The 20,747-nt window shown below is 33.1% G+C and overlaps 1 protein-coding gene across 2 annotated transcripts in view; it reads right to left on the bottom strand.

Moving 5' to 3' along the window:
- Nucleotides 1-6,616: 6,616 nt before the first annotated feature.
- The window catches only part of LOC145299527 (pikachurin-like), a 748,579-nt gene continuing 734,448 nt past the window's right edge, over nt 6,617-20,747 (bottom strand). For both annotated transcript variants that reach the window (XM_080144411.1, XM_080144412.1), the window contains exons 13-14: nt 14,338-14,441; nt 6,617-6,969 (exon numbers count right to left, since the gene is read on the bottom strand). In XM_080144411.1, the coding sequence (XP_080000537.1) occupies nt 6,821-6,969; nt 14,338-14,441 (253 nt within the window). In that variant the 3' untranslated portion in view covers nt 6,617-6,820. The remainder of the gene's footprint in view (nt 6,970-14,337; nt 14,442-20,747) is intronic.

The following is a 20,747-nucleotide window of genomic DNA, read 5'->3' as shown; positions in this document are numbered from 1 at the left end:
TTCGCCAAGTAAGATAAAAATGCCAAAGTGATCTGGGTTCTTATGCACTTATTGTACCGCGCTATATATTTTTTTATTTTAATAGTATTTTTAAGTAAAATTACGTTTTACGATATCTTTTTTTGTTATTAAATTGTTAGGTGAAAATACAGGATAGTTACAACACACTGTCCCCTCTCCATGTTAAGAATGGCTTTCAAAGTTATAAACCTTATTATTTCAGCATGGTACAATAAGAGCATAAGTACTGTGATCTGATTAAAATTAGAGATTTTGTTAAAAAGTAGATATGATTAATGGCATGCCAAGCCCCTGTCTATCCTTCTCACTACCTCGTTTGCTGGGGAATAAAATATTCTATACGGCATTAATGAAATATGTACAATGGAAAAAGAGGTGGAAGTATAAGAGCCGCATAATTCGTAGGGCTAGGACAACAGCATATTCTTTTCATTGTTTTAACTCTCGAGTGTGTATCCGTTGATATCTTATATGCTTTTATATAGAGTGATGCGGATTCGGTTGATTAACGTTTGTTTTGACGATTAAGTGAAGAATCAACTTTATACGGTTTTTTTTTTTCATAAAAAATACATATTTGTTGCCTACATATACCCCGAAGTTAAGCAATGATGAGGTTGGCCAGTACCAGATGGGTGATCATTTTAGGAATGCTAGGCACCGTATGTGTTGGAGACAACTCCTGCATCTAGTATCATGCTTGGTCGTCTTGTCCTGTCTTGTCACCAGGACCAAGTGTTTTTGGGCGAGAGGGTATGGTAGATGCAAGTCCCCCACACTAAGTCAAGCGCAAATCAAAAAGGAAAAGGGAGATAACAACTGATTGTAAATTCGAACAACTGTTTGTAGACCTTTATGGTCTACCATAGGTGAGGAAATATAACGTAACAACAAATTGTCGAAATAAATTATCGTATTTTTAGCAAAATGCGCAGTTATTTATCGATTTTCTTCTTTTCTGGTATCGATTCTTCAAAGCGTTTCCTATTTAATAGTATATTAGCAATATTAGGCTCACTAAAAGAAAATTATTTATTTATTTTTCAAAAATTTAAAAGCAGTTTTCTTTTCGTAAAAATAGTGAATATATATATATATATATATATATATATATATATATATATATATATATATATAAGCTAATCTGAAAGAATAATTAACATATTCAATGAATTTGACAGTTCAAAACAATAGATAGAAAAATTTAACACATTAAAAATTCAGATTTTCAACCTTAAAATCTGATACGTGCGCAGTTTTTTTTTGCTTGTTTTATTTACAATCCTCACCCTCTCCACAATACAGTATATTTTGTTCAGTTTCTGCTGATTACTTTAAGCATATTTGTAACCACAAATGAAGAAAGGAGGGTTGTAGGCAATATATATATATATATATATATATATATATATATATATATATATATATCGATTACCAAAAAGTATATCATTATAAAGTTCATTCTTCAATTAATAATCGGTGAAAATTACATGATTTCTGGTGAATTTTTAAAGAGATGTTCAGTAAAACCATTTACTCTCTCGTTTCCGCTAATTGTCTTCAAAAACTCTTTTCCTAAATAATTAATTTTCTCCCTTATCGTTTTTCTTAATTTTTGGATATGTTCATTACTGTGACATGCCAATTCAGTAGATACCGTTGGATTCACTTGAAACTCAATATTTTGATTTTTGAATTTCGTTACAATAGCAAAGAAGAATCGATTCAGTTGTGGAAAGGGCAGACAACTTTTCCTTTCTCTACATTACCTAATATGAGTACTTCTTCCAACTAAATATCTTCATATGTAATAATAAAAAATAAATAATAACAGACACAAAATTTGATTTTGTTACGTTTTTTTTATTTATTTGTTATTTGTTATTTTTTTACATCATTTAATTTTGATTCATTAATTTTTTTTTTCAATTTTGAATTTGGGAAGGGTTTCAGGTGGGAGAGTGGGAGCAATTGTTAAAAAAATCTTTTTTTTTTTTTGATTGCTGGCAGGTTGTGAAAAAACATTCAAATACTGATTCATCCTACATTTTATTAAGAAAACAGAAAAAGAATGCTTGAAAAAAAAAAAATCAAATGAAAGAAACATGAAAGAAGAAGAAGAAAAAAATAAAAAATGGCGTTGGGAACAGGGTTGGGGCAGTTTTTTTTTTGTAAATGATTTTATTTTTATTTTATTTTTTAAATATTTTTTTCAATTGTTTATAAAACAAAAATAACACCTCCAAAATATTGATTAATAATAATTAATGAAAATTAAAAAAAAAAATCACATGGAATATACAAAATATCGCTAAGATAATAGTTTCGAGAAACAAACAACAGATGCGACTAATTTCATATTATTTGCGATTTTATTAAGATTATTGGCCACATCGATGTCATTTTTAACTACGTTTCAGCCGATGTGCCCCCCGTCCTTCTTCATTTGATTTCTGCATGTTTCATTGTACGTTGTGGGTCTGGGTTCGAAACATCAGTTTTTCCAGATGTGGTATAGAGTCCACCTTCGTGGCTTCGTTTATATTCCTCTCTCCTGCTCCGCTCAAAATTGAACAAGTTGAATTTTAAATTAATCTATTTCCAATTTTAGAAATATCTGCAAACATTCTTGAGAGACACTACTGCCATTTAATTCTGTAAACGTTACAAAAAATTATTTTAATAAAAATCGCGACATAATGTTTATAATGTAGAAAAATGATTGATATAAAATGTTTTTTTGAAATAATCGCATATTATACGGTTTATGCAGATGATGACGTCATCTTCATGTTACTTTGATGTTCATTTAAAAAAAAATTGTGTTAATTTTTATGCGAATTCTATTATTTTCGTAGTAATTATGGTGTTCGTTTTTACGTTAAATTTGATGTTAATTTGGACGCTATTTTTCATGTTAATTTTAATATGGAGATTATTTCTTATGCTATTTTTATGATTTTCGTAGTAATTTTCATATAAATTTACAAGTTTTATGTAAATTTGATGTTAAATACGTTTAGTTTGATATCAATTTTGATGTTTATTTTTATGCCAATTTTTAATGATGATTTTGATGTTCATTTTTATACCAATTTTTAACGATAATTTTGATGTTCACTTATATAAATTTAATCACCTTAGTTTCCTGTTAATTGATGTAGCTTTGCTGTTCATTTTTGTGGCAATTCTGATATTCAATAACCTTTGTTCATTTGCATGCGAGGAACATCATCCTGTACAACAAACAAATAATAACATTGAATCACACACGCAAAGAAGGCCAGATAGCGCATCACTCAAAGCGTAAAGAAACAATTAGCAACGTTGGGGCAATCTTCTGAATAAAAACGAATGCAGATGATAACGCCTCATCTCCAAAATGCAGACGACGATTTAATATATATATAAAAAAAAAACGTTTTAGGGTTGAAAATATGAGGAATCACAAAAAGAATTATCAAGAAAATTGAACACTAAAAAAAATAAAATAATTGAGAATATTTTTTTAAACCCGAAACAAAATATTTTTAAAAATTTATTGTTTGATGAAGACTTATTTTAATTGTGGTTCAATTTGAAAACAATCTGATTTTATCTCAGAAGTTAACTTTTTTGACATTGTCTACGGATGACTATTTGGTTATGGATTAAATAGTAGAGTAAGCTAAACTCGCAAGCATTGCATCTGGTATTATGAAATGGACAGCTCTGAAATAACATTATATACTTAATCTGGCATTGTTTTCAACCGTTATGATTTTCTCCTTATCATTGAATTTAAGCAAGGCTGGTTCGTCAGGAAAGGTTCAATTTGAGCTTGTGTAACACTTTTTCATTATGGATCCTACACGCAGTCATCTTCATAGGGATATCTCTAGCAAGGAATATAACTAAATATTCACGTCATTCCATAGTTAAAAAAAATTAGGCTTATATATATAGTTACAGTGATTCAGTACCAAAGAGCTTAAATCGAGCTAAATATAAATTATTGAACTTTGCCCAGAAAAAAAAAAAATGAAGGATAAAAACTTATGCCACATAAAACTTACATAATCAAATATTTATTTAAAACCTATACATACATATTCCAAAGACAAACCAACGGTTTCATTGCATTAAAATAGCCATCGGTGGCTGATAAAAATCCAATACAACTCATCAGCGTCGCTGATTCGTCTTTGCAATATGTAATTATGTAAGATAGATCTTTGAAAAAAAATTGTAAAGTTTTCCTCTCAATAATAAAGGCTACTGTGTCACAAATTCATTAATCTGTTTTGAACAATATGTAGTTGACTATAAAATTGTCGTCTGTCTTGTCGGATTGTTTTGATTGGATAGCTTAAATACATTTTCATTCAGCAACATATTTTTTAACCGCCTTGCATATATATATATATATATATATATATATATATATATATATATATATATATATTACATTTTTTCGTAAAATGTTTTTTTTTCAATTATATTTCACTCTTTTTGTATATCAACCCTTTTTGTTTAAAAGCTCAATATCTGTTAATTATAACAACAGAGCATACATATAAAAGAATAACGGTATAGCAACGTTACAAGATCCAACTATTTATTTTCATGCAAAACAGCTCCTCCAGAATGTTAAACTTTCGGTAGACTTATTATAGATTCGTTTCGTCGTGCAGCACTAATCGGTTATTATTATGTCAATACAGAGTCTTTACGTGCATATGCTCCTCAGAATAAATAGAAATTCTTTGTTTAGAAAGAAAAAATGCATGATAATATAATGTCGGTAAAAAGAATAAAATTCATAGAAGACTCAACATTAAATCTGAGGAGTATATGCACAAAATAATTTGGTATTGACATAATAATAACCGATTGCTTCTACATAATGAAACGGATCCGTAAAAATGTACTGAAATTTTAACATGCTGGAAGATATGTTTTGCATTAAAAATAAATATTTGGATCTTGGAATGTAGGTATACTGTTTATATATATATATATATATATATATATATATATATATATATATATATATATATATATATATATTGGTGAATAAATGACAAAAGACTATATTTCAAAGTTCATGATGTTGATCATCTTATAATTTATTCCTTTAATTCAGTTGACATTTACAATTCTTTACAGTATGTGTTTCGTAGCGCAGGATACTGTCAAGAATTGTAAATGTCATCTGAATTAAAAGAATAAATTATAAGATGGTCAACATTATGAACTTTGGAATATAGTCTTTTGTCATTTATTCACTATACTGGTCTGTAATTACATTGAGCGTCATAAATAAGGATTAATATATAGTATAAGAAGATATATTTCCACAGAAATATGTGTGTGTGTGTGTATTGGGAGCACCAATGCAGTAGAAGACTTTTTTCTATAAGAAGTTTAAAATATTGGAAAATCCAGACACCATTTGTTTTTCGAAAACTGCATTATATATTTTCTTTATTTCTATTTTAAGAAAAATATCAATTCTTCCTTTATCGTTGGTTTATGTGACGTTTGTATTTCGTTAATATTTCAGCTTGGTTATTGGAAACTTTATCTTTGTCTATTTCTAATATTGTCGTCACTATTTAACATTAGAAATAATTTGTTTCTGACGATTAAGAAATATCGAGTCATGAAAACAAAATGGCTTCTATTGTTTTGTTTTCAGGTTTCGATTTCGGGATCAGAATGTAGAAACCCAAACGAGTGAAACTCGAGTCTGTTAATAATTTGCAATGTGACTGTGGAAAAACAAACATGTATATATCTGCTTACTGACTATGGGGAGATGACTCATATGTTAGAACGCTGACTACTGCACTAGCGATCGGGTTTCGAATCTCAGCTTGAAAACATCATCATATATAGCCACAATAAGGAATCATGATACGGCAAAATATGTTTTACAAAAAATCAGAACGGCTGAAGAGAGTCCGATATAAGCGATAAACTATAGGTCCCCTTTAGGTTCGAATTTGAAACCGACGGTATTAACTTTCCGTAACACATGTATATAAATATTACGATCTCATTTTAAAATTTTAGTTAATAATCGGACACCCCGTTAGGTTTCTCCCCCACTAATCTTTCATATATTTAATATAAATGTTTGTTTATACAAATATTTTACATATTTTAAAGTATTTTATTTTTAGTTAGTAATCAGACGAACATCTTCAGTCCAAGTTTTTAAACAACTATGAACGTTCTCGCTGTTTAATGCAATGTTTGAAGTTTTTTTATAATATAAAACAATACCTAATTAAAAAGAATTCTATGGCAACTAAAACAGGGAAAATGACCTAATATTCTTTCTCTCCTCCTTTTCACAATTATAGTCTTTAAAATTGATGATAATAAAAGCAAAATATAAAAAAAAATAAAACAAAATGGCGAATACTATTCTATATTTGTAAAAAGGGGAGGTAATTCTGCTGGGTTCTGTACAATAAGGAAAGATATTAAAGATGTATATATGTCATACACAGGACATAAGGTTACAGACACTGATTAAGTACAATTTATAATGAGCACCTAATTTCTTTTTTTTATAATTTTTTTTTTATAAAAACAAAATATTAACTGACATCCATATTAATTCTTTAATATTTAAAATGAATTTGTTTTTAGTAATTTTCGCAAATTTTAAATTGCTAAATGTCCAAAAAGAGTTTCCATTAATGTTTAATGATTTTTATTCTTAATTTTAATCTTAGTTTTTCCCCCTAATGTATTCACAATTTCAATCTGTTGGTATTTTCATGCGCATATCTGTTGCTCGTTATCTTTACGAACACTGCCAGACATTTTGGCCAACGATCGCATCACGGACAAGATCAAGAGTTATGTCCGTTCCGAGAGTGACATCTGTGATGCAGCCGTTAAAACCGGTTTTAAATCGGCGTCTCGTGTGATGCACAATATCCGGCATCCCACCTGAAAAAAGAAATGAACAACAAATATTATTAAACAATAAAACATGAACAACTATATATATATATATATATATATATATATATATATATATATATATATATATATATATATATATATATATATATTACATAGTTCCTACACTGAACATGCTAATGTTTCGGACAGTTGGTTGGCGAGAACCAGAATTCCTAATCAGGCGACGTAATAGAGCTAAAGTGTCAACGAAGGCATCTGGTTCTCAAATGAAAGAAATGAAATATATTTTTTTCTTATTTCTAAAAATAAAATGGTAAAATAGTAAATTTAAACGGGAGGAGTGGTAGGTTAAGTGACATTTTAGACTCAAAACACAGAAAGCGATAGGGAGGGAAAGAGACCGTCAAGACTTAACAGGATAAAGAGGAGGAATAAACAGGAAAGACAAAAAGAAAAGGAAAAGAAAAAAAGAAAGAACATAGAAACGGAAGCAGGAAAAAGGGGTCAGCATGATTACACTGCCACAAGAAATGGAAAGGGGGCGAAAACATTTGAAATCATCATTGATTTAGGGTTGGAAGTTAACGTGTCAAAAGTATAAGTTTTGTCTACCATAGAGGAAACATATAGAAGGAAAGAAAGAAAGAAAAAGGTCTGCACAAGGACGGAGTGAACAAAGACAAATAAGCACATAGGGTCTCCAGTTAGGCACACACACACACACACACACACACACACACACACACACACACACACACACACACACACATCACACTTATATGCGTATCAGCAACCCAGTCGAACACACACACATGCAAATACGTGCATATATATATATTCCTGATCTTAAATGGAACACGTACATCAAATCTGTTGCCAAGGCCGCTGGAAAAATGGTGGGATCTTTCTATCGATCCGGTAGATATCTCACTGCTGATGCTATTCTCTATCTATATAAGAGCCAGGTACGTCCAAGGATGGAATACTGGTGCCACATCTGGGCAGGAGCTGCTAGAAAGGACTTGGCCTGCCTTGATAGAGTTCAAAATAGACTTCGTAGCCTCGTAGGAGATGTCCTTTTCTCTTCCTTGCAACCTTTATCTCACAGAAGAGATGTTGCGAGTTTGTCTCTGATGTATCGTTATTTTCATGGAAAGTGTTCGACTGAGCTTCAATCTATGGTCCCCCCTCGCCAAACTTTCACAAGAAACACTCGTCTAGCTGTAAACACTATCAATAATTCCCCCACTCTTTATCTGTGCCTAAACCTAAACGTAGATTCCATGAACAAAGCTTTTTTCTTAGAACTGCACGCCTGTGGAATTGTCTTCCGTTTTCCTGCTTTCCGGCTGACTACAATATGGTTGTCTTCAAGTCCAACGTAAATAAGTTCTTGATGAGCCGTTCCATATAAGTTATCAACTTTACCAAATTTTCATTACTAATGATTACTATAATGTCCAATTTCTACTGTACACTCTTTAACCCTTATCCTTGAGTGGCCTCTTAGCCTTGATAATGTGGTGTTGCCTATGTAAAAAAAAAAATATTAAAGTAAAAATGAGAATGTATCTAATTTAATTAATAAAACATGAGACGACCTCATGCAGGGATGATTAGATTATGCTTTCTTAATCATGTCATATTTGCCACAATTCGACAGAGTAGTTTGGTAGGGAAATGTACACACACAGACCCACCCACAATTCACACACACACACACACACACACACACACACACACACACACACACATATATATATATATATATATATATATATATATATATATATATATGTGGTGTGTGTGAAATTGTGGTGTGGGTGTGTCTGTGTGTGTACATTTCCCTACCGAACTACTCTGTCGATTTTCAGTCTACAGACTCGAGATTTGACATTATATATATATATATATATATATATATATATATATATATATAGTGACATGTAACCTAATACTACCTGCCTCATGGTCGAGTCACCGGCGACTAAACTGGTTCCCCCACCAGACTTGTTTGGTGAGGAGGGCGGCTAGTCTCCCTGAAGGATTAAAAACAAGACCTTTCAAAGTGAGAATGAATGTGTATGGGAGGACTTCCCAACCTATATAGTCAACGAATTTTTAATCTACAGACTTGAAATTTGGTATATAGGTTATTCAGACATGTCGAAAACTTTGTAATCGGTTTCCATCCAGAAAAATGGGCTGTTAAGAAGTCAAAATTGGTACTTGGGAGTCATCGGATTTTTCTCTGTTTGCTAACTGTTTCACGATTAAACATATTCGAATGGTTCCCATTACAGATTCTTGATGTTAAATATATGCCAGTTTTAAAACGTTTTTAAAGCGTTTGTCACAGTGGCCTAATGGCAATCGTACTTGACTCACTCTCTTTAGGCTTCAGAAACATATTTTGAAACATGAGAGTTTCCTTATGTTAAGTGTAAGTAGGTTTGTAAATACTTGGTAAATACATGTTAAGCTGGTCTAATGGTTATCGTGTTTGATTCACTATCTTTAGGTTTTGGTTTCGATCTCAGCTCGAGTACTTTTTTTTACTTAAAAGAAGTGACATGTTTAGAAAAACGTGATACTCGCATGCACATGTCTCAGTTTCTGTATTAATTATAATATATTTACATGCATTTTATGAGCGGCCAACGCCGCACAGCCTGGTAGTATATATATATATATATATATATATATATATATATATATATATATATATATATATATATTCATTTTAGTCTTTAAATATTCCTATCTATCAATTATATCAATCTACTTACACATTCATATCCTGTATGTATATTTACTTATATTTTACTATATGCATTTACTTACATACTTACTTGCTTGCTTTATCCGGAATTTGCATATACCGGCCATCCTCTCCCCTTAAATTTTTTTATTTTATTTTATATTTTATATTTACTTTTTATTTTCATTTCTTTATTTCTTTCTTTATTTTTTCCATTAGTGCCTTTTGATAACTCTTGCTGACACTTTCTTAAGTAATAACCTGTACATTTATGTTGACCTCTTTTTTTGCCCTATATTATTCGCGACTTTTAATGTTATCCTGTCTGGGTCATTCTGACATTTGCTTTCCTAATTTATGTTTAATTCTATCACCATTTAATCTTTTTTTGTTCTCTCTTCTTCTTTACTCATTTTTTTAATTACACTTTGTTCTCGGCAGCCGTGTTAAAAGCATATCTTATTTTTCTATTAATATTATTGGAATTTTTCCCCCTTTCCTTGTACATATTTGTAAATTATTCCACGGATTATTTTTAACCATCTTCCAATCACGCGATTTCCTTGGATTTTACTTGTGCGAATGGAAAATTAAATACACTTTCTTGGACTTACATTTTTGGATTTTACCGTCATTGAATACTTTACCTTTCACCTGACTATCCATTCACGTGAAATCACCTTTTTCTTCACCATATTCCCTCTGCTTCACTTTTTGTTATCAAGTAAGATCTTTGACTTACTTGCAGTTTCATCAAATACTTTTGTATGCAAAATCCGATCCCGCATTTTGCTAATTTCCTACCCTCTGATGAGAAGGAAAGTATTTCTTCGAAACTCCGCAGATTAAGGACTATCCACTTATTAAGTGTTTCCTTTTCAGATTAAATATGTTTTTAACACTTTTTCAAAGTGTTTTTTAACATGTTTTAGCAACTATTTGCTCTTATTATAAGCTCTATCTCCTACTTGGTTTTATCGAGATTATACATCTGGTTGAGATTACTTTATAAATATTAATTCTTTAATATTTATAATATACCTTAGTTTTACCATTTTGGTAAATTTAATTGTAATTTTTATTTTATTATAAGCTCCCGCTTGGTCGAGCTTTTTATTCTCTCCAGATATGTTCGAAAAGGAACACATTCCTCTGTCTCCCTATTCTTACCCAACAAGAATATATCCACAAATTTGTTCTCGCTTGGAACACTTTCATAAAAAATATATGGTGGAAGGCTTATCACCATGACTTAAGCATTAAAAATAAACTTAAACGCCTATTTCCTCTGAATACCAACCTCACCCAGAAATCTTAACAAATGAAATCCCTATCAAGTCTCATAGAGAACAAAAGAAAATCGAAAGAATTGCTGCCAAATTTTACGGATTAAAAACCACTGCCCACCCCAAATACAACCGTTACCTTGAGGAGTTTGAGAATTCCATGTTAAATTTAGTCAAAAAAATTTAATTTAAGAAACAAAAACACCATTATAATCCGGTTACTCGAAAAATAAACAATTTTGCCGAAAAAGTTAAAAAGAATAAACATATATTCGTCCCTGCTGATAAGACAAAAAATTATGATAAACTTGACATTTTGTATAAAGAACTTAATAAATCTTATAAAATAGTCCCTCGTAAAACTTCGGATTCCATTAATTCTAAAGCTAAACATTTACTGACCTCTATGAATGTTCATAAAATAATTTCTCCGGGTACCCCTTTTTCAAAGTGTTTTTTAAACATGTTTTATTAACTATTTGCTCTTATATATATATATATATATATATATATATATATATATATATATATATATATATATATATATATACTACCAGCCTAAACTTACTATATATATATATATATATATATATATATATATATATATATATATATATATATGTTTATTTATACAAACATTATTAGCTACATATGTGCATACATGTTTCTGCAGTGACTAATTTCAGAGAGCGTACTTTGTCAAAAATCACTTCGAAGACCAGGACTTATTTGTTTTATATACGTAAAAGGTTTAAGAAAAAAACAACGAATAATGTAAATGGAAAAGAGAGTTTAAATAGAGGAAGGGATGGGGAAGAAAAAGCGAAAAATAGTGAAAAGACACACGGAGAGAGAGAGAGAGAGAGAGAGAGAGAGAGAGAGAGAGAGAGAGAGAGAGAGAGAGAGAGAGGGGGGGGTCTACACAGGTTGTTCAGTTTAAGGTAGAGTATGTCTCTTGATTTCCTATCTTATTCTCAATCAACTAATCGTAAAGAGAAAGTTTATAGTTAATAGATATTAAAGTACTATAACCTTCCTCAATGTTGCTTAACTTCGGCACCTTATAGCGACCACTGTGTCAATGTAATTACAGCTGCATCATACACTAATGAACATTTGTAATAACGGTGCGGAGAACCACAGCAACAAACGCTAACGATTGGTGTGCTCTCTGTAAAGAAGTGCTGCCATTCGAACCCGAAACCTGTCCGATACGCAAAAATAAGAAGATAAACGCAAGACGTTTTTATTTTTATTTGTTCAAGAGCAGTGACATTTTTTTTCGGCCACGTAATGTTGCTGTCAGTAGTGAAGAAGACGAAAAGAGAATTACGATGTCGGCGGCGGCGGCGGATGAGAAGAAATAGAATGATGATTGTTAAGACGGATTCCGAATCCGACCCTTTTTTTCTGCTTTCACTGCTTGGAGAAGCAGCCAACGTTTCGTCATGAAAGAAACACGAACACACTTTCTACGTCGTTTGCTCTCAACTCGAATGAATTTACGTGACTAAAATAGAGATTAATTCTCGGGGAAAAAACTATCGTCAATCTTCTAACATTTCAAACATTTAAGTCTTTGCTGCACGATAAAATTGAAAGTTGTAAATGAATGCATTTCTTGTTGCATCTCTTCTAAGTGTAGTAGTACGCTGTATGATACGGCATAAACGCGTTGACACACCGATTCTCATTAGATCAATGAAGTTAAGCAACGTTGAGCCTGGTCAATACTAGATGGGTGATCATTTGGAAATACCAGGCGCTATATGCAAGAAGACATTGACATCTCCATGCAAGAACTACAAAAATCTAGTGTTCCTATTTACTTGCCTCCCCACGAGGGCAGAGTTAGACACAAGGTCAGTTTTTAATCAGGGGAAAATCCAGCTCCTTAAATAGGGGCACTCTGGATAGGAACAAAAATTAAAAATGTCCCAGTCATGAAGGATTTCTCGCCCACTGGTTGAGGACAGAAAAGGTGAAATTTAGTATCAGAACAGATACTACATTTTGTTCCTAGCCAAAAGTCAAAGTTATCATCTCCCCTGATGGGGATATACAAACGATTGGAGAAACTGCTTCCTTTAGAGGAAGCTGGTTCAACCTGCCTCAATTGAATGCCGCTTCCATACTAGTATGGAGATGGTAGTGAACTTAATCAATTCTGGATCAAGAGAAAGGATTGCGAAACCTTTGCTTCGTTATTTTCTGTTTTCTCATTCTTCTGAGCTATTCAAGTTTTATGATGTACTCAATCAGTATTTATAAAGGAGTCATCACCAGTGATGACTTACTGGCAAAAACAGGTTCTATTCCTTGGAGTCTGAGTGACAACAAGTCTCCACAGATTTCCAAGACTTTTTGGTTCTTTCGCTCTGTTCCTCATCTAACATCAATTGAAATGGATGACTCTCGTCTTGGGGAGGCTTCATGTTTTGACAAGCTCCTGGGTTTGACCTTTACTCCTGATCTGAAATGGAACAGGTATATAAAGTCTGTTGCCCGGGCCGCTGGGAGAATGGTAGGATCCTTCTACCGCTCCAAAAGATATCTCACTACTGATGCAATTCGTCCAAAGATGGATTACTGCTGCCACATCTGGGCTGGAGCCTCAAAAAACAGCCTATCCTGCCTGGACAAAGTACAAAATAGACTTCGTGGCTTAGTAGGGGATGCTCTCTTCTCTTCCCTGCAACCTCTCTCCCACAGAAGAGACATTGCGAGCCTCTCTTTGTTTTATCGTTATTTCCATGGCAAGTGCTCCTCCGAGCTCCAATCTCTGCCCCCCCCCCTCGCCAATCCTTCATGATAAACACCCGTCTAGTTAAAACCACCGTCAGTAATTTCCCCCAGTCTTTATCTGTGCCTAAATCAAAACGTAGATTCCATGAACATAGCTTACTCCAACTTGGACGTCTTCAAGTCCAACATAAACAAATTCCTGATTAATCGCCCCCTTAAATAAGACATTTATCAAATCTCCAATACCAACTATTACTACGATATTATCCCATTGATTATTGTACACAAAATAACCCTTATCCCCGAGTGGCTTACGGGCCTGGATATGTGGTGATCCCCAATGTAAAAAAAAAAAAAAATTGCAAATCATTTGCATTGTCAAAACATCAATCCCTAATTGCTTGTATAAACTCGTCAGCTACTGGGGACCGATTGTGAATTTGATAACTCCACAAAACTTTCTTCTGTGAAGGAAGTCGGTTCAACCTGCCTAAGGTGAGTATTGCTTTGCATGATGGTTTAAATGTAGACATGAAAACGAATGAATTATCACTGAAAATGCTGACCCAGCAAAACAAATCATCATCTCTTTAAACTTACCAATATAGACTTTTTTATCCGTATTTAACGATACAAAGACTCCAGGGGAACTTCCCTCCACCACATACTGGTTGTCAACTAGTAGGTAGCCATCTTGTTTGTCTCTGGAATTTGAATAAAAAAATTAATAAAAAATGTATCAATTAAAAATGAGTTTACAAATAATCATTGGTAAAAAAAGTTTAATGTCACCATTTTTCAAGTTGTTGAATTGTATGTCAATATTTTTCGGGTTGTTTAATGGCATTTCAATATTATTTGACTTGTTTAATGACATTCCAAGACTTTTTTTGTTGTTTAATAGTATGCTCATATTTTTTTGAGTTGTTTAATGAAATTTCAACAATTTTTGACTTGTTTAATGGCATTTCGACATTGTTTGTGCTATTTAATGGCATTTCAACAATTGTGTTGCGTGATAGCATGTCAACATTTTTTGATTTGTTTAATGGCATTTCAACATTTTTGTATTTAATGGCATGCCAAGATTTTTGTGTTGTTTAATAGTATACTCACATTTTTTGAGTTGTTTAATAATGCCATTTCAACATTTGTTGTATTATTTAATGGCATTTCAACATTTTTCTGGTGTTTAATTGCATTTCAACATTTTGTGTTGTTTAATCGTATTTCAATATTTTTTGGAGTTGTTTAATGGCATTTCAACATTTTTTGAGTTGTTTAATAGTATGCTCACATTTTTTAAGTTGCTTAATGGGATGTCAACACTTTTGTGTTGTTTAATGGCATGTCAACATTTTTTCCTGATGGTAAACGGTATCTCAAATTTTTTGTGTTGTTTAATGACATTTCAACATTTAATGAGTGTATTAATGGTATCTCAACATTTTTTGAATAGTTTGGTAGCTAGTAAAATATTTTAATTAGAAAGATGTGATAATTGGGGAAAAAACAGGTGATATATGAATTAAAAACCAAGTGAACAAGCTACTGGTTACCAGGTTCACTACAGCGAGTAAGGAAGAACAATGAAAGATACTTAAGAATACACAATTGAATATGGCAGATAAGACATAGGTAAACAGCAGGGACCCCCAGGTATAGTGTGTTATGGGGTGGATTTAAAAACTAAAAAGTGTATCAAAGAAAAGCTGAAACAAAGAAATAAATGGATAAGTTTTACATTTTTAAATAACAAATTAATGGGAAAATAAAAGTTCTTTGTAAATGCTATTTTTAACAAAAATTATTCACCATCAACTTATACGACACATCCATCGAACCATACTCATATCATTTCTTTCCATGCAACGCATATCCTCAACTCTCACTTGCCTGTAATTTATGTAAAATCTACCAGATTAAATTTTGTGCATAGTATATAGTAATCCTGGGAATAGTTTTACTGTGTTGTCTGTTTTTTTTTTTCCTAATTAACACTCTAGACAAAAGCAAATGCTTTTGTTCAGATTAATTTTGGGACATCTATAATATAAATCTCACCCGTCTGTTTAAATATATGCATGTATGTATGTATAGTCAGGTCATGTCATGTGCTACTGATACCATGTAACCCAGTACTACCTGCCTCATGGTCGGGTTACCGGTGACTAAACTGGTTCCCCCACCAGACTTGTTTGGTGAGTAGGGCTCTGATTTAAAAAACCATAAAGCGGAAGACCAGTACCCGCATTAAGCTGGTCTGCAGTTTAATTTGTTGCTGGCTATCTTGCTCTTGCTTGTTGCTGGATCTCAACATTTTGAACCGAGAGAGAAACTTAGCTGTCGTACAAAGCTAAGACTCTGTAACATCATATTTGTATAGATACTCCCTCAGACATTTGGGCTCATGGATTTTAAAATGTCTGAGGGAGTGGCACTCGTCTGAAAAGACGTTGCAATCATCATAGTCAAGTCATGTCATATGCTACTGGTACCATGTAACCCAGTACTACCTGCCTCATGGTGTGGTCACCGGTGACTAAACTGGTTCCCCCACCAGACTTGTTTGGTGAGCAGGGCGGCTAGTCTCCCTGAAGGATTAAAAACAAGACCTTTCAAAGGGCGAATGAACACTTTTTCCGGGTCAACGGCCAACTAGCACCGTGTGTGTTTGTGTGTATGTATGTGTGCTGGGGTAGAGAGGGCTCCTGTAAGCCGTGGTGAAGGCAACCTTTCTAGGAGAAGCAAATCTCTGATTTAAAAATCCATAAAGCGGGAGACCAGTACCCATATTAAGCTGGTCTGCAGTTAAACTTGTTGCTGGCTATCTTGCTCTTGCTTGATCTCAACATTTTGAACCGAGAGAGAGACTTAGCTGTCGTACAAAGCTAAGACTTTGTAACATCATCTGTGTATAGATACTCCCTCAGGCATGTGTCTATAAAAATGGTCCTGTGGCGATGGAAGTCATTTTTGGGCTCATGGACTTTAAGTGTCTGAGGGAGTCGCACTTGTCTGACAAGATGTTGCAATCATCATCATGTATGTTATAAATGTGATTTGATGAGCACACCCCTCGCCCTTCTCTGCAACTTCCTCTCACATACGTGATGTTCTACTCTTTTTATATGTACTATTAAGGCATTTCAGAATTGTTTAATCTATTCTTGCTTCTTTTGTTCCAGCTTGTTTCACTGGTTAGTCTAGTGGTCTTCATCAATTTACTGTTTTGATACTTCAGCTTCCTATTCCAGTAGCTACTGACTGCTTTCCTCCTACTTACTTGGCAAGAATTAGCCCATTTTAAAAAAACGAAAATAACGAAAAATCTGCATGATGTACGTACCCATGACAAAACGAAAATATCATATTCCAAAAATCATGTAAATTGATAAAGTAGCTTTATTTTTAAATAACATCAAATTTCATGAGTAACAGAAAAGCAGCTGTCTTGTCTGCTACTTTGAAAGAACCTAACAAAAAGACAAAAAATAGAAAGATAACTCAATAATTCAAACCTGCAAGATTTATGTTGTAATGTCTACGAATTCCTATTAAGCGCTTAAAAATAGTTTTCTTTATAAAAATAAAATTACTTAATCAAGTTATATGATTTTCGGAATATGATATTTTCATTTCGTCACGGGTTCGCATATCATACAGATTTTTGTTTAGTTTAGTTTTTTTTTTTAAATATAGGAATAATTCTGAACAAAAACTGGCAGTTTTTCTCATTTTGGTCCCAACGAACATGTGCGAAACGAAAAGAATTATTTATGATGGCTTTTCGTTCACAAGAAGAAAATTAATTGAACCAAGTCATCGGCAATTGGATGAATCGATAATAAATTGAATCAATTATCTAAGACAAGGAAACAAAATATGGGAAGGCAATTCTAGACAAATGATACTAAAAATTAAAAAAATCATTCACGATGAAATAATTTGAAAGTTAAAATTATCTTAGTTTTAAAATTGATTTTAATTACAAATTGGAATCTTTTTTTTTCCGTTAATAAAAATGAGAAAATATTCGATCAATTTTCCTCAAAACTTGTAAAAGAAAAAAATTGCAACAATTAAAATGGCCGATGTTAGAAAATCGATATTAACAGTGATAAAAATAATCCAACTATCAGATAACTTAGATGTTCAAAAATGCTAAATTTATGGCATATCAACCTTTTTTTAATTCTTAGTCTTCAGTGTAGAATTATTATTGTAAAAGAAAAAGTAATGTCAAAAGGGAAGAACTCTCTTGTAGATGGAATAAAATTATCCAAATACGAATATTAAATGTAGCCGTCTCCAGCAAAAATTGGCAGCATCAATCAAGTCATAGAAGCTTTGAATTGTAAAGAATTCCAGGTAAAAAGTGGTAGTATTAATTAGGTTAGTATTAATCAGGTTAGGATAAGCAGAGCATAGCTCGCTTCTCGTGTCAAGACAAAAAAAAAAAACTATGACGGAAGATTTCAAAGAGATTTAATATATTTTATAAAGCAATTTTAGTATCTGATTCGTTCGCTTTTGTCACCCCTGGTTATAAATATAATCGTCCAAATCTCTATGATGTACAGCATAATCATGTTGACACACCGGTTCCCGTCAGATCACTAAAGTTAAGCAACGTTGAGCTTGGTCAGTACTAAAATGGGTGACCAATTTGGGAATTCCAGGCGATGTATGTAGGAGGACGTCGACACCTCCCTGCAAGAGTTGCAAAAATCTAACGTCGTCATCTACCCTAACGGGGATATACATAAGACTGAGGGCTGCTTGTGAATTTCATACTCTCATGGAACTTCCTCCTTTGGAAGAAGCCATCTCTCACACACACACACACACACACATAGCGATGATACCCGCTTCCAATGCCAAAATGTGCAGACATGATTTAGTTCCAGCCTTATTTTGAGTTAGTTTTATCAGGGCAAGTTAAGATGAAAGCAACATGAAACAAGAGGAGTATAATTGTTAAATGCTGTGTTATCTCGTGTTGTCTATTTTTTAATTTTCAATTTAAGTTTTTTTTTTGTAAATTTATTTTTAAATTAACCTAAATACGAAACCGCGAAAGTGTTTGACCAAACATGGCGACTTGAAGAATACCTGGAGAAGGTTGGAGGTTACATCGACCGAAACGTTTTGTAGTATTGGGAATCCCAGATTAAATGCTATATAGGTAGTTTTAGAAATAGAAAGATATAAGCATATTTTGATTTCCCATCAGCGAGTTAGCAGGGTCAAGGTTAGGGTTAGGGTTAGGTTTGACAGGCATCAAACTCAAGTCACCCTTGAACGACCTACATAGAATGTACCGGAAATTAAGAGGTGACACGTGACATTGTGGGTAGGGTTAGGGTTGACGACCACATGGGGGGAGTGGTATTGGGCAGCAGAGAAACCAGACGGGAGATTTCGGGTCTCTCCCCGACAACCAAGGTCCGAGATGTAGGCTTGCCTTGAATAAAAGATTGAAGCTTCAAATCCCATCTTGTTGTTCATTAATGAATCTGTCTGCAGTACCACTCCCCAGCAAGATGGCAGACCAGCGACCAGAAGGCATCATCCGCTGCCCAAGGCCAGCAGGTATGTTCACATTACATTTGCGCATACACGTCTCAGAAACCTCCCAAGGCAAAAGAAACTGTGTAAGAATAAGAACGCTCCCCCCACCCCACACACACATATAGCAGTGAACTGTGCGTAAGATAAATAAGAACATACACACCCACACACGTATATGTAAGAACAGTGATAAACGTAAAGTACTCGTAACAAGAAAACGTAAAAGCAAACGTTTAATAATAATAAGAATAGATAATAAATAATAAACACACAAACACATTTTAACGGTTGTGCAGATAACAATCAAGGTGAGAACAATTGTTCGATTAATCTAAATAATGCTAACTTAATCTTAGATGTTCCTAATACCAAATTTATGGCATATCAACACTTTTAGAGTTATTTAATACTGCAATACTTTTTTTCTTTTTACTTGGGGGAGGGTGTCACCGCTTATTAAGGCACGAAGGCCACTCGAGGATAAGGGTTAATAAGTGTAAGGTGATAGTGAAGTAATCATTAATGATGTAAATTGGGTAGAATTTGATTATTTATGAGGACGACTTAACAGGAACTTGTTTGCATTAGATTTGAATGCCACCATGTTGTATTTAGCCTGGAAGTATGCCAGTGGAACAGTATCCCAAAGGCCGAGCAGTTCTGAGAAAGAAGCTTTGTTCATGGAATCTGCGTTTACATTTAAGCACAGACAGAGAGTGGGGAAAATCATATATAGTGGTTGTAGCTAGTCAAGTGTATTTTTGTGAAAGTTTGGCAAGAAAAGGGCATCACCTACAAGATATGGCATAATCATGTAGACACGCTGATTCTCGTTAAATCACCAATTTAAGCAATATTGAATCTGGTCAATACCAGATGGGTGACCATTTGGGAACACCAGGCGTTGTATGTAGAAAAATCTCGATACCTCTTTGTAAGAACTGATAAAAAAACTAACATCGTCATCTCCCCTGATCGAGATATACATGCAACTTGAGACTGCTTATGAATTTAATATTCCTTTGTCACTTGCTCCTGTGGAGGAAGCCAGTTCAACCCACCTAGTGAGAATGCCGTTTGAAAAGAAAAATACTTAATTTAAACGCTTCGTTGTGTACAATTAATTAAACACAAATTGTTATTTTGAAAGTGTGGGTTCATACCTTCCCGTTATAGAAACATTTCAAAATAATATAAATTTTGTATATCTTGTCCACAAAATACTGTCCACTAATGATAAATAGTTAAACACTGAACAAACGTAGTATAGACGGCCTTAAACAAAACAAAAAGTGGTAATGACTTCGAGAAGAGTATCGTATCACATTATATCTAGAATTTGTAACATTTACATACTCTCAGTTGTACTTTATGGCTTTGAGTGCATTAATTGGACAACTTAATTGCTGCTGTAAATCCTAGTTGGGGGGGGGTGG

This window comes from Euprymna scolopes, chromosome 2, assembly GCF_053919585.1.
Source record: "Euprymna scolopes isolate OS-2025 chromosome 2, ASM5391958v1, whole genome shotgun sequence".
Lineage (NCBI taxonomy): Eukaryota > Metazoa > Mollusca > Cephalopoda > Sepiida > Sepiolidae > Euprymna > Euprymna scolopes.
This window is presented reverse-complemented; position numbering and strand designations above follow the sequence as displayed.